This window comes from Xenopus laevis, chromosome 5L (genome assembly GCF_017654675.1).
Source record: "Xenopus laevis strain J_2021 chromosome 5L, Xenopus_laevis_v10.1, whole genome shotgun sequence".
In the NCBI taxonomy this organism is placed as follows: domain Eukaryota; kingdom Metazoa; phylum Chordata; class Amphibia; order Anura; family Pipidae; genus Xenopus; species Xenopus laevis.
In genome coordinates, this window is record NC_054379.1 from 19,966,471 (window position 1) to 19,989,349 (window position 22,879).

A 22,879-nucleotide genomic window follows, 5' to 3' on the forward strand; every position below is an offset into this window, starting at 1 on the left:
GACAACATGGCATATCATATAATTCACTTCATTCTGACTTGCCCTTTATTCATTTGGGTCCATAGTTGGGTGCAGGTTAATGGAAGGGGTCTTGGTTTATGGGGGGTCAGTAGGTGGCCTAAATTGTCCCTGTTTTCAGTATTCAAATGAAATGCAATAACTCTGGAGGAACCAATGAATATCTCCTCTGGTTACTGCATGATTCATTGAGACCAAAAGAAATAAAGTTGCGACCCCAGATTTGATGTTATTATCAGGTCTGACAGCCACACAGAGGTTTTGTACTGACTTGCACTGCTGCTCTTCTCACTCACACAATTATTAGCTGTGACCTTCTCCTTTCCATCAGATCCAACCTCATATACTTACTCTCTCTCAGGGGATGAGCCCCATGCTCAGGTCAAATGTTGGTTGTATCCGGTCATTGCTCTTCTGCAAATTCTATTATCCTGGGACTCCTAGGAAATTATGGAGAAAAATCTCATTGTTTTGTGCCTAATAAATGTACAGAGGATATTTCCAACTCAGGAGGGATCGGTATCAGGAGGGTGGAGAGGGATCGGGAGGTTGGGGAGGGATCGGCATCAGGAGGTTGGGGAGTGATCGGTACGGGAGGGTTCGGTACCGGGGGGGGGGGAAGGATCAGTACCAGGAAGTTGAGGAGGAAATGGTACCAGGAGGGTATCAGGAAGGTAAGGGGGCATCAGTACCGGAGGGGTGAGGAGGGAATGGTGCCAGGAGGGGGAGGAGGGTATCAAGAAGGTAAGGAGGCATCAGTACCAGGAGGGTGGGCTGGGATTGGCAACAGTAGAAAGAAGTGGAGAATAGTCAGACATGTCACACACCAGTTTGTATAGCAGAAGATGATGAGGAAGGTTTGCAGTTGGGTATTGGGGGGCAGCAGAGGGTGTGGCCTATAGACCAGAAGATCAGTTCTCAGTATTAGGGTGCAAATAGTGACCTTGCTGTTCTTACTCTTCACCATTGAGATGGGTGGATGCTGATAAATTGATTCTCATGAAATGTATTGTCTCCTCTCTCATGTCAGTAAATTCAACCACCAGAACATAGTGAGGTGCATTGGCGTGAGTCTGCAGGCGCTGCCCCGATTTATTCTCCTGGAGCTCATGGCCGGAGGGGACCTTAAATCCTTCCTCAGACAGACGCGACCCAGGCTGGTGAGATGAACCCCCTTTTTTCCATGTGATGCCTAACTGGATCCTTCCACTCAGCTTTTTAGGAATTTCGACCATTTCTGGCAGATCCATCAAACGGATCTGTCAAGTTCCGAAACAGTTGATGATTGAGTTGAACACTATCAATATATAAAACAGGCAGTTGATATCTCAGACCCGCCTCCCCCAAATATTGACTGGCCTGAGCAAATCCCATACAAAAGGATTTTCCACTTCAGTTAATATCTTGTGTTTCTGGACATTTCACTGCTCTTGTTGATTGTGACTCATGAAACAGACATTGAATGTCACCTTGTCTGGCACTGACTGCAGAGCCTGTTAGATTGGGGCAGTGGAATTGTTTGGAGAAACCTCTCTGTATTGAGTCTCCATGTTTGCGCCACCTAAGTATTATGTTGCTTTATTGCATTATGGACTTTATATGCCCTTTAATAGAGCTGCCCTTCTACAGAACTATGTGAATCTTTACTCAGCCAGATCTATAGGGGAGAATGAATTATAGGCTGAGCCGTGTCCTTTTATGGCTCCCCATTAATCTCCGTTGGCTCCTGGAGTTTATCCAGCTCCGTTGCACAAGGCAAGCTCTATTGATTGCAGAGCTTACAGCTTAATCCAGGCTTTAGTGACAATTACATTGAGCATTAAATAGTCCAACTTCAATTAACGCTAATGAATTGAGCTTCAACCTTTCCTGTCACTGCTCCACTTTTTGCTGCTGCTCAGTTGAAATCTTAGTTCATCCAAAATGGGGAGTTCAGTAAGGAAAAACCTCTATTTACTGATATTCAGATTCAATTATTCTAAAGTCATTGCCAGGACTTCAGTTAGGCAGTCAGTCTGCTATATTGTTGCTATGGACACTTAGCCTGGCGACCAACTAGCCTGAACAGACAGAAAGGTAACGGAGAACAAAAATAAAGTCTAGGGTCCTTAGCAACCGGAGAGCAATGCAGGTGACGAGAAGTTGATTGGACATTTATTTCCCCCCTTCAGAACCAGCCTTCCTCCATCACTATGCTGGACCTATTAAACGTGGCCTGTGACATTGCCCAAGGCTGCAAGTATCTGGAAGAAAACCATTTCATTCACAGGTATGAGCTGAAACATTCTGGGAATCTACCCACGTTCCTCTGTAGGGTCATCACAGGATGAACCCCCCCATTCTGTCTGCCATGTTAATGTTTTCTTATTCAATTTTTAAACCTATATAATGTCAATGACGATCGTTGCGCTACAGATCTACAAGTGGACCCTGCTCTCATTAATGGTCTATTCTGAAGCTGGGTTCCCATTTGGCACAGCAGGGAAAGTTAAGAAGTTGCGCATATATCTTTAAAAGTGGGTGGTCTTTCAAGTGGGCGTGGCTAAGAAATAAAAAGACTGTTTTAGAAGACAGAACAGGGGACGGACAGTTCCATGGGAAAATTAAGATTTAGGCCAAGGGCTTAATCTGATGATTGTGTGCAGCCTTTTTATAAAGGTTTTTCTCTTGCCTTAGGGATATTGCTGCAAGGAATTGTCTCCTAACCTGCCAGGGGTCTGGAAGGGTGGCCAAGATTGGAGATTTTGGAATGGCTCGGGATATATACAGGTAAGGAAAGTTGGGAGTGAGCAAAGGATTAGTGCAGTTACATCACCAAGGAGCTGCCATGCTGTTTGTTTGTTCAAAGATGCAGTTTGTTTGTGTAGCCAGTAGATCCTACTTGATTGTGCTTTATTGTACATCCAATACCTTAGCCATAAAACTGGTTGGGGCAGAATTGAATAAGGTACAGTACTGGTGCCCCAAAAGGTAGGAATGGGGAAGATGGAAGTGACTATTGGGTGGTGTGTAGGGGTGCTGGCTTGACTTTGATTCTGACACACACACACTATTATGTTCCGCAGGGCGAGCTATTACAGGAAGGGAGGCTGCGCAATGCTGCCCGTGAAGTGGATGCCACCCGAGGCCTTTATGGAAGGAATCTTTACATCTAAGACTGACACATGGTATGTGCCCCCTGCTGTCAATCATCTGCTGTCAGGTGCAAGGGACCCCTCTACATTGTATCCCTTTAAATTCTCTTGTGTTGTGATTGGCTGTACATGCAGTGATATCCAAATTCTAGTTGCTACCCTCTGAGTCACTGAGTGGCAGAAATTTGGCCAATGAGATGCTGAATCAAGTAACGACTTCATAATTAAAGGGGAACTATCGCAAAAATGTAATTTTAATATAAGTTACAACATAATGAAATAAGAAACGTTTTAAATACAATCAATTAAAAATTCTGTACTGTCTCTGAAATAATCAAGTTTATATTCACTATTCCTCTCTCAGCATCTGTTTCTCCTCATTCTGTCTTCATTCAGCAGTTGAGTGACATTGACAGTTATATCCAATATATCTTATAGGGGGGCTCCTTTTGCCTTGAAGATGTATTAGAGCTCACTCTATTAAAATCACCAGACATCATGTCTCTCTACATGCAGGATTTGTGCAAAAGGCAGTTATTTTGTTAGAGTTTGTTTGTACAGGAATCAGTTATATGAGTGAGCTCTAATACATCTGCTAGGGAAGGAGCCCCCCTATAAGATATATTGGATCTAACTGCCAATGAATATCTGATACCCAACTCCTGCATGAAGACAGAATGAAGAGAAACAGATGCTGAGAGAGGAATAGTGAACATAAACTTGATTAAAGTTTCTTATTTCAGTATGCTAGTTTATATTAAATTTTCATTTTCGCGTTAGTTCACCTTTAACGTCGTTTCAGTTGAAGGCTTCGCACCTTCTGATGGCGAATGGCTTCTGATCCATGAAACTAAACAAAGAAACTCTAGGGGGGAATTCACAAAAGTGTCGGGAATGAAAAAAATCTTTTAAATGTCGTATGGAAAGTGTCGTAGTAACAGCCGACAAATTCACAGAGCATTTACTCGCCAATTTTCCGACGTGTACGACACTTGAAATAGGGGTTTTTTTCGGCGCCACTTTTCCCGACATTTTTATGAATTGCTCGTAAACTCATTTGTTTTGCCGACAATTTTTCCGACACATTAGGCTCTACAAAATGAAAATGTCGAATTGTCTTTTGAAAACGGTAAAATGTCGTCTGTGCAACGTAAAGATATACGACATTTTAGAAAATTGTTGGACGCGACATTCAGAGACGGTAACATCTGCCTTCGTGAATTTGCCGTTCGTACGACATTTTACAAATTCGTCGACCGCCACTTATTTTACCGCCACTTTTGTGTTGCTCCAAAGCAGCTCCCACCAAGCCCACGTCTGGCTGATTATTTCATCGCTCCTACAGATCCATAAAACACACACACAGATTGTGTGACGCTGATTGTGTCCGACAGCCAACACTATTCTTGACACTATTGTTTCACTACACACGTGAGTCTAGAAAGCCAAGAGGGATTTATTGAGACAGACAGGGAAGATAGAAACAGAAATGGAATCCCCATGGGGGTCATAATGCCCGGAGTGGAGCAGTCGGGCGGATGGAGTTAAGGCAATGTGACAGGAATCACAAGAAGAAAACCCTTCCCGTGTCTCTTTAGAGTTTCACACATGGATGTGTCTCTTCAGTAACCCGTGATCTCTGTGTTTTCAGGTCCTTCGGAGTCCTGCTCTGGGAGATCTTCTCTCTGGGATACATGCCGTACCCCAGTAAGAGTAACCAGGAGGTGCTGGAGTTTGTAACAAGTGGAGGAAGAATGGATCCCCCCAAGAACTGCCCGGGACCTGTGTATGATCATTATGTTCATTTACAGATATGGGCAATGCATGTTTAATTCATATACAATACACAAGGAATACCCTGTAAATTAGATCCTTATAAATGGTGCTTAGTGATGTCATCGGTTATAATCGGAGCTTAGTGATGTCAATTCTGTCACATGATTCACTGAAACTTTATTATATAATTATATCAATAAAGTACCCCTGTTGCAAAATATGAGTAGATTGAGTTCCATGACCTGTATAGAGAGACTCGGCCTTTGGCCTCATGCTTTTATATGGTCATGGAACTCCTCGGTAACTTATAATATCCTTATATTTTACAAGAGGTATATTATGTACAAAAGGCACCACACTCACCTGAGTCCAGACCCATCACAGTCTTCGCTCCACCACCCTGAGCTCCACTGCTGCTGGTCTTCTTAACATCCATATGTGTAGTAATATGTAGTGTAGGGATGCACAGATTCCAGTATTGAGTTCAGGATTCGGCCTTTTTCAGCCGAATCCTTCTGCTTGGCCGAACCAAATCCTAATTTGCATATGCAGATTAGGGGTGGGGAGGGAAATCACGTGACTTTTTGTCACAAAACAAGGAAGTAAAAAATGTTTTCCCCTTCCCACCCCTAATTTGCATATGCAAATTAGGATTTGGTAGTCAGCCGAATCTTATGCGAAGGATTCGGGGGTTTGCGCAAATCCAAAATAATGGATTCGGTAATGTAGTGTTTTCCAAATCCAGTCTCTGTCGAGATACTATGAAAGAGGTGAAATAATTTAGTCCTTCACCCACTGCAAGAACAGATAACGAGCTCCTTCCCAACCTTCTGTTTAGCATGTTGTTAATTATACAATGTGGAATAACCTGGAAGGGGGGAGAAAAAGGTAAAATTAGAATGGGCCTGTGTGTATTGTTTGATTGAAACCACAGGTGCTTTACAGCACGTCTTTATTTGTGTCTTTAGAACCTCATATTTGGGAAATGTAGAACCCCATCTGTGGTTTCCTTAGATTATCAGTGCTGAACCTCATCAGTAGTCATCTTAAATTCTTATCAATGGTCTCCTTAGAACCTCATCAGTGGTTTTCTTAGATCCCCACTTACAGTCTCCTTGGATAGTCAATATTGTTCTTCTTAGAACCTTCTGAGAGGTTCCTTAGATTCTCATCAATGTTCTTCATAGAACCTCATCAGTGGTCATCTTAAATCCTCATCAGTGGTCTCCTTAAAACCTCATCACTGTTCAGCTTAAACTCTCATCAGCAGTTTCCTTGGAACCTCATCAGTTGTTTCCTTAGATTCCCATCAGTGGTCTCCTTAGAACCTTGTCAGTGGTCATCTTAAATCCTCACCAGTGGTTTCCCTAGAACCTCATCAGTGATTTCCTTAGATTAACATTGGTGGTCTCCTTAGATCCTCATCAGTGGTCTCCTTAGAACCTTATCTGCAGTTTTATCATCAGTGGTTTTAAAATCTGATAATTTTTGTCTCTAGAGCTTCAAAGATGTTGTCCTTAGAAACTCACGTCTGGAAAATATCATAGGTGGCTTCCTTAGCACCTCATAATTTTTTTCCCAGGGAACCTCATAATTGTTGTCTGTAGAACTTCATCAGTGGTGCCTTCAAAACATTATCGCTACTCTCCTTAAAAAGTCAACTAAACTATTCATCAGAAAATAAGATCCACTGAATCTATATTAATTGGGACCCATGACTCCTCTATAAAAGATTGTCAAATATATTCAAATGTCAGTTTATGACATTAAAAATATGTCCCCTTCTGTTATTTATATTATTTACATATAATATATATATATATATATATATATATGTGTGTGTATTCAGATTAAGGGGGTTATTTAGTAAAATCCAAATTTATCTCATTATTTAAAGCTCAACCAAACCCCTATCCCAGATTTTGCCTTAATTATTATTGAAATAACTCAAATTAATCAAATCAGTAAAATTTTCAGATTCTGGTTCTGCAGCATCGGGTTTAATAAACCTTGAACATTTCTAGGTTTTTTTTTTTTTCCCCCGAAAAAGCCTGACCAGAAAAATTTGAGATTTAGTAAATAACCCCCTAAAAGTCTAAGGATTTTTTCTGCATCTGTATCTTGGAAGCTAATGGCAGTGTGTATTTTGTTATCTATGTGTATGACAGGTATCGCATTATGACCCAGTGCTGGCAACATCAGCCAGAAGACCGGCCAAATTTTTCTATTATACTGGAGAGAATCAACTACTGCAAACAGGTAACTAGACCCTTGTGCAATTGGTAACAGTAGATAGTACCAGCCATTGGGGTGGATTTATCAAAGAGTAAGGTTAGAGATCTCCACTATCCACAGAGTAAATTATCAAATGGAGAACTTTCATTATCACCCTTTGCTAAATACGCCTTTAAAAATCTCATAGAATGGAGAGAGGCGATATTTCACTCTTGCGGACAGTGGAGATCTATAACTTCACTCTTTGATAAAACTACCCCATTGGCTGCAGGGGATTCTAGGAGATCCAGGTCAGCAACAGCTGAAGAGCCATTGGTTGCAGATCATTGCAGTATCTCTTGCTCATATCTATACTGATATCAACAACCTACAGTGATGTCATGACACAATGATGGTGGCACCCATACAGGTACATTGAGTCTTGAACAGATTGGCGCAACCTTTTAACTGCCACATAAATGTTTTCTTTCTAAGCCAAAGACTGTTGGTCTTGCTTGTGCCAATTACTCCTCTCCTCTGAATTGACTAGAGGTTTTACTTGGACAGAAGCTTGAACTTGATGGGCACGTGTCTTATTTTACTCAGCAACCGAGTTAATAGGATTCCTGCTAGTGATGTGCGGGTCAGGGTTTTCCTGACCCGCACCCGACCCTAACCGGCCGTGCTCCAGTCCGCACGCACCTGCATTTCCGGGGGCCTTTTATAGACCCGTGATAACAAAAGGGGCGGAACGAGCAGACCCGAGACTATAAAACTGGAACCCAGAAGTCGGCATTTGAAGGTGGTGGACGGGGTAAGCAGGAGAAAAGCCACCCGCGAGGAGCAGTGCGAGGTCGACCCGAACCCTATCGACCCGTGGGTCCCGCACATCACTAATTCCTGCATAACATACAAGGAGCTCTTAAAGGAGGAGGAAAGTTAGGCACCCCCAAGTATTTACCTGAAACCCCAGGTTGGTGCTCCTATCAGGAGAAAACTGCACTGGTCCGGGGATTCTTCCAGTGAGCACCAAGGAGCGATCGTCTTCCGGCTTCTTCTTTCTTCAAATTTCCCAGGGCAGACGCATGTGCAGTAGAATAAAATAGACGACTATTTGATTAAATTTAGCTTTTCTCTGTACCGAAGAAGCTGGAAGAATACTGGGCTGTTGCAGTTTTCTCCTAATAGGTGCACCGGCCCAGGGTTTCCGGTAAGTACATGTGATTACTTGGGGGTGCCAAGTAAAAAGACCGTTCCTTCTTCTCTAAAGGGTTTCTATTACCCCATGACATAATATCAAATCCTTTTTGATCATGTTAGTTGAACAAAATACTTGCTCATTTATAAATTAGTTAAATCTTGTTTCCTTCTGTCTTGGCATTCCTAATCAGAGCAGACAGGTGCCATTTTGTGGTCACTTTTTTTAGAGCAAGTTTTTTATTACCCCAAAAAGTATGTTCCAAAATGGGGGAACTGATGCCCTTGCCCGTGAACTGGCTAGACAGTGAGGAGGGAATGTAAGGAGTTCAGTGACCTCTAGGAAGTGCAGAGAAAGTGAAAGTAATTGACTAAGGCGTAGAGAGGGGGCAGGCAATATTTGATTGAAAGCTCAGATTTTTGAATATATTTATAATAGGTATAAAGGTTTTAATAAAAAGATTTGGTTTTCTGGTTTACTTGCAACACTAAAAAGAATTCATTTGAATTGACCAGTTTTTATTTTTGTCTTGTACGGGGTAAAAAGTGAAGGAGACGTCCTGATGTTTGTAGCAGCGAGTGTGATGTCAGCCATACTCATCTGTTCTACATGCAAAGCCCTATCAGCTCTAGTAGATTTAAAGGATCATATTCCGTCCCAAGGACCATACGAAACGAGACCATGGGTTTGTGAAAATGAAAACATATGATGAAGTGTAGATGCAGTTAATTGAGGTTTTTACTTGCCCTTGAAGGCGCTAGTTATTCTGGTTTGCCATTTGTTAGTTCAGCACCAAGGAGACAGAACTGGTTTCAAAGCCCCTCGGCTATAAAACCCTCTGATTCAGCACCTTGGACAGCGTCCCTGTACCTTTAGAGCAGAGACACGCGGTCAGATTTGGGGAGATTAGTCGCCCGGCGACAAATCCCTTCTTCGGGGCGACTAATCTTCCCGAACTGCTTTCCTGCCGGCTAGAATGTAAATCGCCGGCAGGATGGCAGTCAAAATGTTTTGTTTTAAGAAGTTGCCCGAAGTTTCTTTGTGAGGAGCACTTCGGAGTGCTTCGTTTTTTGAAGTTGTCCGAAGTTTCCTTTTCTTTTTCCTTCGGTAAAAGAAGCGCTCTGAGTGCTATCCCGCCACCGATTTACATTCTAGCCGACGGGAAGGCAGTTCGAGGAGATTAGTCGCCTGAAGAAGAGATTTGTCGCCAGGCGACTAATCTCCCTGAATCCGACCGTGTGTCTCTGCCCTTAAAAGAAAACTTTACCCCCAAAATGAATATTTAAGCAACAGATAGTTTATATCGTATTAAGGGACATATGAAAGAATCTTACCAAACTGGAATATATATTTAAGTTAATATTGCCCTTTTACATCTCTTGCCTTGAACAACCATTTCATGATGGTCTGTGTGCTGCCTCAGAGATCACCTGACCAGGAATACTGCAGCTCTAACTGTAACAGGAAGAAGTGTTGAAGCAAAAGACACAACTCTGTCTGTTAATTGGCTCATGTGACCTAACATGTATGGTTTGTTTGGTATGTTTGTGTGCACTGTGAATCCTACGATCCCAGGGGGCGGCCCTTATTTTTTTAAAATGGCAATTTTCTATTTAGGATTACTCAATGGCACATACTATACTATACAAAAAAAGTATATTATTATGAAAATGGTTTATTTACATGAAACAGGGTTTTACACATGAGCTGTTTTATGCAATATATTTTTATAGAGACCTACATTGTTTGGGGGTATTGTTTTCCTTCAACATTGATTCCAATGTGCATCACTAGGGGCAGAATAACCAGGGCCACACTATAATACAATATATGCGCTATTCCTCCTGTATTAACAAATGAATAGGGACCAATCAGTCTGACACATTAAATGAAGTGCAGCTAATTGCAGCCCCGGCCTGTAACTGCGCCACTCCTAGCGCCTGCCGGCCAATCTCAGAGCTGGGAGTCCTGCCAGTAGGGGATAGATCACAAACAGACAATTATAAATCAATTAATGCTGCGTCTCATTGACCTCTGGCTGCCTAATCTGTTGTTTAATTAAACGCCGCGCAGACGACTGACACTAATAGGTTAGAGCTGAGTAATGGAGTATCAGAGGGCAGCGGAGGAAAGGGGAAGCTAAATTGACGTCTTACTCAGAGATATGAAAGATTTTGCATAAAGGGAGCAGGAAACCGGTTTTAACTCAGTTCAAGCAATATAATCCCTTGGATTAAGTAAACATACAGCGCACACCCACCCCCCCCCCATGCAACATGAGTGCAATAAATAGCATTGTCTTGGAACATACAATTTGCCTATTGTTCGATGAAGGAGAATCCCTGGTTTTGTTACTTCTTGAGCTAAACAGGGAAAATGAAACTACTTCATAATTCTTACTTGATTCTTGTGAGGTAGTTGGTTAAATTCCCAGTGAAGAAATAATCCCCCTGCATCGTGGGCATCATTTTATCTCTAGGACAAAATAGTCACGAGGGAGGGGGTTGTTTATACAGAGCTCAGTATCTCAGTTAAAACTAACAGCTCATTACAGGTAAGTGTGAAAGCAAAACAAGCAAAACAATGAATCATTACTGCTTATGTCTCCCCTTTAGGTGCTGCTAGGTTTCAAAAAAAGACCTGGAGTTTTTAAAATCGAGTCCAGTGAGCACCAGTTTCATACTAGTATACTGGTAGAGGCACTGTTTCATACTGACACTGTTTCCAGCCTCTATCATGATTTATATGGTATTGTTTTTATCTAAATGACACTGTTTACACTGAAAATAATTCACTCTACAATATAAAATTTCATTCCTGAACCAGCAAGTGTGTTTTTTTTAGTTGTAATATTGGTGTGTAGGTGCATCTCAGGTCATTTTGCCTGGTCATGTGATTTCAGAAAGAGCCAGCACTTTAGGATGGAACTGCTTTCTGGCAGGCTGTTGTTTCTTCTACTCAATGTAACTGAATGTGTCTCAGTGGGACCTGGATTTTACTATTGAGTGTTGTTCTTAGATCTACCAGGCAGCTGTTATCTTGTGTTAGGGAGCGGTTATCTGGTTACCTTCCCATTGTTCTTTTGTTTGGCTGCTGGGGGGAAGGGAGGGAGTGATATCACTACAACTTGCAGTAAAGAGTGACTGAAGTTTATCAGAGCACAAGTCACATGACTGGGGGCAGCTGGGAAACTGGCAATATGTTTAGCCCCCTATCAGATTTCAAAATTAAATATAAAAAAATCTGTTTGCTCTTTTGAGAAACAGATTTCAGTGCAGACAGCATCCCTTTAAGGCATAAACATCTTTATTTGTAAGTTGTTGAGCACAACCAACTTACCCTCTTCTCCACAATTGGTATATCCCATTTCCCTTCCCCCATGGGAGCAGGCCTAGAGACAAAGTAGTAGCATTAATGACTGAGATCTCCATGTGACCCTAAGGGCCAGTTGGACCCTGTGTTGCTGTGAGGAGGCAATAGGGAATGCTGGGAGTTTGATTCCTGCTCCCAGTACAGATCATGTTGCTATTTGATGTCACATTGAGACGGATGTTTTGTGCCTTGCAGGATCCAGATGTGATTAACACTTCGTTGCCAGTGGAGTACGGCCCCGTGGTGGAAGACGAGGAGAAGCCCCCTATACGCTCAGATGACCCGGACGTGATTCCGCCTCCGTTAGTTTCACCAGAAAAGGCCGTTAAAGACGACCTGCGGCCCCTACATTCTCCCCCACCGGTTCCTCCCAACCCCCGAGGGAAAATACCCCATAAAGTGCACACAGAACCACATGCTCCCGCCAAATCCAGGCTGTCAGTGGGTGGTGGCCATGATAACAAGGTGTTTGCTCAGTCCAACTCCCAGTCAGAGCTTCACAGCAGTCGAGGCTCCAGGAACAAACCGACAAACCTCTGGAACCCGACCTACGGCTCCTGGTTTACTGGGAAAAACGTGGGGAAAGCTCCTGCCTCTCCAGATAAACCGACCCCCGAAAAAGAGAGCCCAGGCTCAGTAAATGAGGGGAACTGCACAGCTGCTACTCGCGTGGCTGGGAGTAGACTCCCTGGATCCTCTGTACTACTGGAGCCATCAACACTGACTTCAAATGTCCAGGAAGTTCCTCTCTTTAGGCTCCGCCACTTCCCGTGCGGCACAGTTAATTATGGCTACCAGCAGCAGGGCTTACCTGTAGAGCCGCCTGTGGCCCCACCCCCATGCCAACAAATAGACTCCACCCCTAGGAGTACAAGTAGCAGTGCCCAGGAGAAACTCTAACTCTCAGACAAACAAGGAGGCTCTTTCTAGTATCATTCTTATAGAGGAGAAGGCAAACAAGATTTTTTTTTGACGCGTCGCGCAGCCACGCCCATCACATCCATATCGACTTTCCAACGCATGACTCCGCTTCTCCAGCTTCATTAACCAAACAGATCTTTGAGGCTTCATCTCCCGGAAATAAAAATGGAAATTACTGGGAGAAAAACGTCTGACTATAAACCATTAATTCCAACAAAATAAACAGGATTTCTGCTTCCCCAGACGCCCTGTTTCTATTGGTCATTATGTTATGGGGAAGTCAAAGGAGAATCCAAAAGAATTCTAATGTTATCATTACATTGAGGCGCGTGTTTTTGTATCCAGTCCATGTAGGAACGATTTGCTTTGGAGCGGAAGTCCTGTTTCTACTGTCAGGGGTTTGTTTATTTTACTGTGATGTCGGCAGCCCTGTTGCACCTTTATTTAAAGGGGACCAGTTACCCAAAAAAAAAATATTCAAAATCCTATTATATCACATTTGTTAAGCAAAATTAACTTTAATTACACTATATAAATTATTTCAATGTTGTTTCCTTTAGTCTAGGAATTCATAATTATAGCAAGCAGGCAGGAGCCATTTTGTGGACACTGTTATTAAGGCAAGTCTTGCAATCATCTGTTTGTGCACCAGAATGGGGGACCTGATGTCTATCCCCATGTACCGGTTAAACAATGAAATGGTTAAAAGAACGGGGGAATGTGGGGAGAGCAGTGACATCTAGGAAGTGCTGAATGGAAAGTGAAAGTAATTGCTTGCCCCGCCCCTATGCCTAAGGCACAGAGGAGGGGCAGACAATATTTGATTGACAGCTGAGATGTTTAAATGAGTTTACAACAGCTATGAATGCTTTAATAAAAAATAGAAATTGGATTTCATGTTTAATTTGAAAAGGACTTTTATTATACAGATTTTTGTGTCTGGGTGACAGGTCCATTTTAACGCTAATTGTGATTTGGGAGAAACATCCAGAATTCTCCCAAACATTATATTTAAGTCAATATAGGGCATTTTTTATGTACTTGGTACTTCTTATGCCTTCATTCCTGGCCTGAGAGTGTTTGAATGAGACAGGGCTCTATACAGAGTACTCAGCCAATCACAGGGCAGGAAGCTCACAGAAAAGCATGCTGGGTAAGCTGTAACAGCAATGTTTTAGTGCAAAGAGACTCTGCTGGAAAGGGAGACTGCACTGTGCAAAGTGATCATTAACATTGCCCCAAAGATTTGATTGAACTGGATTGTTGCCATTTAAACAGATAAGTATAGACATAGATTAATGTGTACAGAAAATGTTCCTTTCAATGTATTTGCATTTATGACCACCAGGAGGGCTGTTCCTGCTGAATTGTGCTTAGTACAGGGGAATACCTATGCTGCCAAATGTTTGCTTTCATTGTTCAACCTGCAAATGACTTAAAAAAATCTAACCATGGATTGGTTGCTATGGGTAACTGCCCAGGTTCAAATCTGCTAATTTTCTGGGGTTTGATTTCAGTGGAACGTCAAAGCAAGATGGCCGACACAGTGCTCGCAGGCAGAGTTCTCATTGGAGAATCCTCTTGCATGTGTAATTAAGTATGGGCTACTGCAGAGAGCAGAGGAGGGGTGTGTGATGACTTGAGTTTTAGGGGCTGGTGCTTTATATCACATCTGAGCATGTTCAGTTCCCATCTTGAAGCTTTCAGGGATTTCACTTGTGCCAAACATTACACAGCTCTATCACTGTTACCCACAATCCCATTTGTGTGTCACATGGTATCACTGAATCAGCAAAGAAAAAAAAAAAAAACTTGGACATGATTAAGGCCAACATGTGCCCTCAGCCTAAGGAAGCCCCATAGAGACTGTACTAAGGCTCCTCCTACTTACTGATGAGGTAATGGAATGAGTGAAGGCAAAGCTGCCCAATCAGTGGAAGCCTGGCAGTCTCTCCCCGCCCAGCAGGTTATACAATGAGATGTAAATATGGAGCCCGCCAGGGATAACGTTATGAGCTCAATAGGGACTGTATGTAAATTCTATACATATATAAATATATCACTGCAGAGATTTTGTATCTAATTCCTGTGTTTGTGTTGTGCTCCCGTTGTGTGTAGTGAGGCATGTCAGGCAATAAAAACCTTCTCTGTTCCAACCACTCTCCGTGTCTGTGGATTGGGAGGCACATGGAAGACAGTATTAATAAATGCACTCCCGAAATCGCCATTTGTACATACATTTTTCTGACAGTTGCCCCAACAGAGATCATGGGCCCTATACAACTTAGAATAAAGCCACAAGGAAAAAAAAAATGTTCACCTAAATATCTACTGCTGATCCACCTAACCACACCCCCGATCCACCCACATAACTATTCTCTGGTAAGCCCCACCCCTTTGTGATCCATTTGAATTGGGGGGAGGAGCCGCAGGTGCCCTCTCTCGGGTTTAGTTGCCACGTTGCAGCTTATTTCAGCATAACACACACCACCTAATGGCCAGGGAGTGTTACTACAATCACAGTCCTGTAATTCTATATCCATACCACCCACATACCAAGCACAATTATTCTGACACACACACTGCCCTTCCTGAAGCTCATTCATCCTGTGCCAGCAGAGCTTACAATCAGTTCCCCAGCACAGAAGGCAATGTCACTATCACTAGGCAGAAGAAGGGGTGTGTGAAGGGCAGCCACCCGCAAACCTGGGGTGCATGTGCAAGACACACTCGAATGAAAGGGACACGCCCCCTTGGCTTTATTAATATTAATGTTTATTTACATCATGAAAATCCAACACCTTTCATTTAGTTAATGAGTTAATTACAAATATACAAATACAAAACAGAAAAACCCTGAACCCACAATTTAGAAACGAGGCCAAGACGCCCCAGATTTGCACTCTCAGCTCCATTCCTCTCTATAAAATCACTTCCTGTAAATGTAAATCTGTCTGTCCCTGGGACTCGGCTGATAAGGCAAATATTTCATGTGTATCCAAAAACCATTATGTAAGATGAAGTGAGAATTCTTGCTGTGACATCACTTGGGTGACGCCACAATTGTCTGTGGAGCTGGGGAGAATACAATGTGTCCCAGGCTATTGTGACCACTCACCCCGATCTGCGGAGATTCGAGAAGTGTATTTTACTGAATGGACTGAATGAAAAGAGTCAGGAAATTATGAGTAAAGTGATACAATGATTGTACAATGATACACTGTTACACTTCATTTCTCCAGCAGCCCAGGAGGAGAAGCAGGGAACAGTGGGCTGGCCTTGAGGACTCCAATGGCAGCTTACAGGGGGAGGAGCAGGGAGAAGTGGGCTGGCCTTGAGGACTCCAATGACAGCTTACAGGGGGAGGAGCAAGGAGAAGTGGGCAGGCCTTGAGGACTCCAATGGCAGTTTAGAGGGGGAGGAGCAGGGAGAAGTGGGCTGGCATTAAAGACTCCAATGACAGCTTACAGGGGGAGGAGCAGGAAGAAGTGGGCTGGCATTGAGGACTCCAATGGCAGCTTACAGGGGGAGGAGCAGGAAGAAGTGGGCTGGTCTTAGGGACTCCAATGGCAGCTTACAGGGGGAGCAACGGGAAGAAGCAGGAGCAGCCCTTGGATAAACAGGAACAGTGTGATGTCAGCTGTAGCCCCGTGGGAGACACTGCTGCTCACATTCCCCAGTACATTCAGTTGTGACACACAAATACATTCAGATGAGTTCATATAAGTGACAGTGACATTCTCTTTGCAGTTCAGGACTTGACATAAACAAACCTACAGCTAAAGCAGTTGCACCCCAGAGTGATCAGCTAAAAAAGACCCCCATATATATATATATTTATCTATATACATTAATATAACAGCATCCTAAAAACCCCTCCCAACCGGGAAAAAATTCTCTTTTGTTCAAACGTGTAACACTCCAACAGCCATTTTCACTCTACGCCGCTGTTGCTGAACTCCAATTCTCAGCATCCCTGGCTAAGTGTTGTAGTTCAGCCGCAGCAGGAGAAGCGAGGGGTAAAGGCTCTTGTTCTTGTAGGACAGAGAAGGGAGGAGATCCCATAATGCAATAAGTGCTTTGTGTTCAGTGCGCTTCCACACAAACATTCACTGTGTAACTCACAATAAAACATTCTACAGTCAGTCTGTAACATTAGGGAGATAGGCCAACTCTATTTATGCCTGGACTACAACTCCCAGAAGCCCTAGAAGATGAGAGTGGGGCTCATTAATAAACACTGGGCAAATTTGCCCTTGGGCAGTAACTCATGGCAACCAATCAGTGATTAGCTTTTTAAAGCCAGCTAAAGCCAGCTGCAAGTAGAACAATGAATACCACAATCTCATTGGTTGCCATGGGTTACTGCCAATGGGCAAATTGGCCCAGTGTTGATAAATGAGCCCCAGTGGGGGTTATTTATCAACACTGGGCAAATTTGCCCATGGACAATTACCTATAACAACCAATCAGATTGTGGCATTCATTGTTCTACCTGCAGCTGCCTGAAAAAAAGCTAATCACTGATTGGTTGCTATGAGTTACTGCCCATGGGCAAATTTGACCAGTGTTGATAAATGAGCCCCAGTGTGTGTTGCTTACAAACCAGTGTGGGTGCAAAAATGATAGAGAGACAGAAAGATTAAGACAGACTAGGGGGGGAACAGGAAGGAGACGCACAGGAAGTGGGGCAATAAAGTGCCATTTGCTCACATGTATAAGAAATAAATGTGGAATTCAGTAATAAATTCCAGTTGGTATTTACAGATGCAGAACCTGATCCCGGTCAGCAAACTCCATCCACCAGTTTTGAGCCGTTTATTCCACGGTAGGTGACCCGACTCGGCCGCACCAAGATGCCATGTTTGGGTTTGCAGTGGAAGTAGCGCTTCTCCCCCACGGAGCCATCGTTTTTGCCCTTGGTGTTGCGCAGCTCGAGGCCCAGCCACACGCCGGGGGCAAAATCAGTGGGGCCGATGTAGCGGATCACTGCCATCTCATTGGAGCTGCTGAGGAGCACCTGGGAGCCTTGCTGCAGTTGCACTGGACCCTCAATGCTGGCACTGCTGCTGTTGGTGGTGACGGTGCTACTCCAGCTCCGACGCAGTGGCGGTTTCTTGGGTCTGGCCAAACAAAAAAGCAGAGATTCACATAAAGGGCAAATAAACACATCTGCTTAGCTTGGCTCCATCTATAACATCAAGTGAGTGTATTTAAAGGGGAACTACTTCTTTAATGTATCTATTAGTGAACCATTTACCCTGCTGTGAACAGTATTCAGTGTAATTGCTTATTCCAGTGCTTCTATATTCCTGTATGCACCCAATAAGCAATGCCTTCAGAATCTACTGGATATTTAGGGGCAGATTTATCAAGGGTCAAATTTGAAAAACTTAGAAATTCGAATTCAAAAAGATCAACTGAAATTTAATCAAAGTTTTTTTTTTTTTGGCGAATAGGTCGTTTTCGATCGAATCAAAGTAATAGAGCATTCAAATCGTACGATTTGTAGTTTTTCCCAAAAAAAACCCGTAGATTTTAAAAACTCCAAATATTTGGCAGGTTTTAGATGGCAAATGGTCGAAGTCTAATTTTTAAATAAACCGTACAAGATACCGTAAATGTCAAAATTCGAATTTTCGAATCTTTTTCAAATTGAAATTGAATTTGGACTATTCCCTAGTAGAAGTACACAAAAATTAGCTCAAAATTTTAATTTTTTAATTCGAATATTCAGTTCGACCTTTGATAAATCTGCCCCTTAAAGGAGAAGGAAAGCTATGGAGGCATTTTATTTTTAATAGATTAGCTTCAATAGTGCAGGCTATAACACTATATTTATTCTGCAGAATGCTTTACCATACCTGAGCAACCAGCTCTAGAAGCTCTGTTTGTTTAGGATAGCAGCTGCCATATTAGCTTTGTGTGACAACACTTGCCTGATTCTCTCCCTGCTCACTCATAGCTCTGGGCTCAGATTACAGCAGTGAGGGGAGAAGGGAGGGGGATAGGAAGAGACAGTGTAGTAACTAGATGCTACCGGGCCCCACAGCAAATTCATTTTAGGGCCCCCAACATTTCCAGAGGTTGCCCTGTTTTGCCAATATATATTGACATTTCTCATTAATTAGGGCCTCATAGGGCCCCTATACCTCCAGGGCGGAGCAAACTGAGCATGCTCAAGCCCTAGCCCTGGAGGTTTAAGCTGAAAACAGGAAGTCTGATACAGAAGTCCATGTGTGCACAATAGAGGGAAAGAAATGCTGTGTTTCTTTTGACAGAGGACTCAGAGCAGCATTACTTTGAGGGTTTACTGGTGTATTTATAGAGACCTTTCTGATAAAGCTTACTTAATTTTAACCTTTCCTTCTCCTTTAAAGGATAACTTAGCCCCTGTGTGCAAAACTGCCAGCAGCCTAAAAGCATAGACAGGGCTGCCCAGCTGAAAGGTACGTCAATGCATTTTTCCCACAATGCACCACACACACACAGAATTGTTTACATAGAGGGGGAGTTAATGGTTTAAAGAAGAATTTAATAAAACAGGCACTTTTATACAGGCACGGAGAGATGGTGAGCACAGACTCTTAGCTGAACAAGTGATTTTTGGCACTAAAAGCATTCCTGGGAGTTGCCGGCCTAATCTACACCCGAGTTACACGCAGAGCACTAACCTTCGTCCGTGAAGAGGGGATGAAATTTAGATGCAGAGAAAGAGAGATAGAGAGAGAGAGAGGTCTAGAGCGAGAGCGTCTCCACATTCCATGCATCGAGTGACTGCGGCCCTGGAATAAGAACTCATTGCTGCTGCCTCTCAACTGAATATTCACCTTTCAGACACTTTACTTTATCAGAAGCAGAGCCCGGCTCTCCTATTCCTGGAACCCCCCCTCTTAATCCTCCTCATGTCTCTGTCCCATTTGTGTCCAGAAAAATTCAGCTCACTGGAACAACATCCTTGAGAATTCTGTTCAAACCACTCGCTCCTGAACTCACCGACAGCAGGAACAGCAACACGGGATTCAGGCAAACGTCACACGCACAATATAATCTCCTCCTTAACTTCCCCCGAATGACCAGTAGCCCCCAAATATAACTGAGCCCATTTCTATGTTGGAGTATCTTTCTGTACATGAGCAAATGTAGTGGGCGACACTTACATCTAAAGAAAGTCAATGAGATGATGAGCAGCCTGTGTCTGGATGGTGGGTAGGGCTCAGCTCACAAGAAGGAAGGCAGAAGAACAAAGCTGGGTATGTGTATGCATTGCAGCCAGCTAGGGGTTTCTCATCAGATTAAAGCCATTTACCTGCCCAAAGAATGTCTACGGTCAGCCTCGCTTTGTGATGCTCTGGTTGATGTTGAACTGTAACTCCTTCTGAATCCTGCGGAAAAGGAAAAATGCTTTTTTTTTTAATGCTTTACATTGCTGCTGAGAACTACAGGTCCCAGCATTCTCGGTGCACTCCAAGATACAATTACAAATCAGCGCCACAGACTATGTATCTTGATTTGATGATCCAGTGGAGGAACTGTGAAAAAGATCGGCAAAGGAAACAATTCTGAGGGTTTACTTTTCCTTTGAATCTTGCAAATATTTGGGGTCTTTTTTTTTTTGCAATTTTAACTCTGTTATACATTCTCAGTGCACTGCTTCCTACTAATTAATAGTAATTAATACTATTTTGGGTTCGGCCGAACCCCCAAATCCACCGCAAGAGATTCGGCCGAATACCCAATCCGAATTTGCATATGCAAATTAGGGGTGGGAAGGGGAGAATTTTTTGACTTCCTTGTTTTGTGACAAAAAGTCATGCGATTTCCCTCCCGCCCCTAATTTGCATATGCAAATTAGAATTTGGATTTGGTTCGGCTGGGCAGAAGGATTTGGTCGAATCCGAATCCTGTTGAAAAAAAAAAATCCTGGATTCGGTGCATCCCTACTAATTAAACACAGATATTTAGTTAAAAAAACATTTGTTACACAGCCCTGGGCATCCGTACAGCTAACAGCTACTAACAGGTTTAACTCTGCACCCGACTCATGTATTTAGTGAGAAGCTGAAGTTCCAAAGGAGATACAAAGCCACTGATACCTACCTGGGAAAGAATGATTGAGTTTGCTTGCTGGGATTTCTGACAGGGAGTCTACAGAGCCGGACACTCTACATAGACAAGAGATAGTGACAGGATTAACAGATACTCACTGTATAACCAATTACACACTCTACTACTCGCTCACATTCAGCAACTTACTCACAGCTGCTCACTCAATCATATACTAGTGTTATATATATTATATATACAGTAGTGTTATATATTTTGGATTCAGCCGAACCCCCCAAATACTTAGCAAAAGATTTGGCCAAATACATACCCTAATTTGCATACGCTGCACGAGGCTAAACGTGGCAAAAACTATAAAATACATTACTCAGGTTAAGTTGGGGCCACTAGGGAATACCTATGCTGCCATAGTTTTATGGTATCTCTCTGTACAGACTATGAGTAAATTGAGGGACTGTTCCTGCTGAATTGTGCTTAGTACAGGGGAATACCTATGCTGCCATCGTTTTATGGTATCTCTCTGTACAGGCTATGAGCAAACTTAGGGGGCTGTTCCTGCTGAATTGTGCTTAGTACAGAGGAATACCTATGCTGCTATAGTTTTATGGTATCTCTCTGTACAGGCTATGAGCAAACTTAGGGGCTGTTCCTACTGAATTGTGCTTAGTACAGGGAATACCTATGCTGCCATAGTTTTATGGGATCTCTCTGTACAGGCTATGAGCAAACTTAGGGGCTGTTCCTACTGAATTGTGCTGTTCCCTGAACTGCCAAGCCATATTCCACTATAATTTTGGATTGTATTTAGCAGCTTATCTACATATAAAGGCAAGATTCAATTCATATATAACTTGTTTTAGGTTTTCCAATTGTTTTTGGTTTATGTAATTTAACTTTTGGTTTAGAATTACATTTTATTATTTTATTGATTTTGGTTTAGAATTACATTTTTAGAATTACATTTTTGAGCTTTGGCAGTGATAAATGCCTTGTTTGCTGTGTTCTTAACTTCTTTCAATCAACATGGAAAATACATTAGTCTATTAAAGTATGTGTGTTTGCTGCAGAAACACATCTATAGTTTATATAAACAAGCTGCTGTTTAGCTATGGGGGCAGCTGGAAAAAAGAAGATAACGCACTGGTTGCATAGCACATAACAGATAAGCCCTGTCCATTACAATGGTGTTTTATCGGTTATCTGTTATGTAACCTGTGCCTTTTTTCCAGCTTGAATGGCTGCCCCCATGGCTACACAGCAGCTTGTTTATATAAACTATAGTAGTACTTATCTGTTATCTAATGTGTATCCTGTGCTTGAATGGCTGCCATCATGACTACACAGCAGCTTGTTTATTTAAACTATAGTAGTACTTCTGTTATCTACTGTGTATCCTGTGCTTGAATGGCTGCCATCATGACTACACAGCTGCTTGTTTATATAAACTATAGTAGTACTTATCTGTTATCTACTGTGTATCCTGTGCTTGAACGGCTGCCCCCATGGCTACACAGCAGCTTGTTTATATAAACTATAGTAGTACTTATCTGTTATCTACTGTGTATCCTGTGCTTGAATGGCTGCCCCCATGGCTACACAGCAGCTTGTTTATATAAACTATAGTAGTACTTATCTGTTATCTACTGTGTATCCTGTGCTTGAATGGCTGCCCCCATGGCTACACAGCAGCATGTTTATATAAACTATAGTAGTACTTATCTGTTATCTACTGTGTATCCTGTGCTTGAATGGCTGCCCCATGGCTACACAGCAGCATGTTTATATAAACTATAGTAGTACTTATCTGTTATCTACTGTGTATCCTGTGCTTGAATGGATGCCCCCATGGTTACACAGCAGCTTGTTTATATAAACTATAGTAGTGTATCTGAAGAAAACACACCAGTTTTACCAGTGCAGGGCAACACTACATTCTATTTTAATTCCTTTTGGTTTTTGGTGTTACTGTTCCTATAAAAACAGTTGGAGGAGTCTGAGTTGGAGTCAAAGGATTTATGTACCGACTCCACAGCTCTGTTCCAAACAGCCATTATCTCTCAAGCAGTCCACAAACACTCAGTGTTCATAACCCCATTATTTTCAGTAAAGTTATTAGGAGTGGATACATTTTTTGGTGACTCCAACTACCAAAAATTGCTCCCGCTCTGGTTTAGACAAG

The 22,879-nt window shown here is 42.6% G+C and overlaps 2 protein-coding genes across 5 annotated transcripts in view; one reads left to right on the forward strand and one right to left on the reverse strand.

The window, feature by feature from the left end:
• The window catches only part of LOC108716096 (ALK tyrosine kinase receptor-like), a 349,880-nt gene extending 336,420 nt beyond the window's left edge, over positions 1–13,460 (forward strand). The window contains exons 23-29 of the mRNA XM_041562409.1: positions 1,049–1,178; positions 2,190–2,287; positions 2,695–2,787; positions 3,084–3,185; positions 4,804–4,938; positions 7,097–7,187; positions 11,908–13,460. Coding sequence (XP_041418343.1) covers positions 1,049–1,178; positions 2,190–2,287; positions 2,695–2,787; positions 3,084–3,185; positions 4,804–4,938; positions 7,097–7,187; positions 11,908–12,612 — 1,354 coding nt within the window. The 3' untranslated portion in view covers positions 12,613–13,460. The remainder of the gene's footprint in view (positions 1–1,048; positions 1,179–2,189; positions 2,288–2,694; positions 2,788–3,083; positions 3,186–4,803; positions 4,939–7,096; positions 7,188–11,907) is intronic.
• Positions 13,461–17,146: 3,686 nt separating this feature from the next.
• Positions 17,147–22,879, reverse strand: part of clip4.L (CAP-Gly domain containing linker protein family member 4 L homeolog) — a 42,649-nt gene continuing 36,916 nt past the window's right edge. For all 4 annotated transcript variants that reach the window (XM_018262685.2, XM_018262683.2, XM_018262684.2 and 1 more), the window contains 3 exons: positions 20,734–20,798; positions 19,943–20,018; positions 17,147–17,756 (listed from right to left, as the gene is read on the reverse strand). In XM_018262685.2, coding sequence (XP_018118174.1) covers positions 17,420–17,756; positions 19,943–20,018; positions 20,734–20,798 — 478 coding nt within the window. In that variant the 3' untranslated portion in view covers positions 17,147–17,419. The remainder of the gene's footprint in view (positions 17,757–19,942; positions 20,019–20,733; positions 20,799–22,879) is intronic.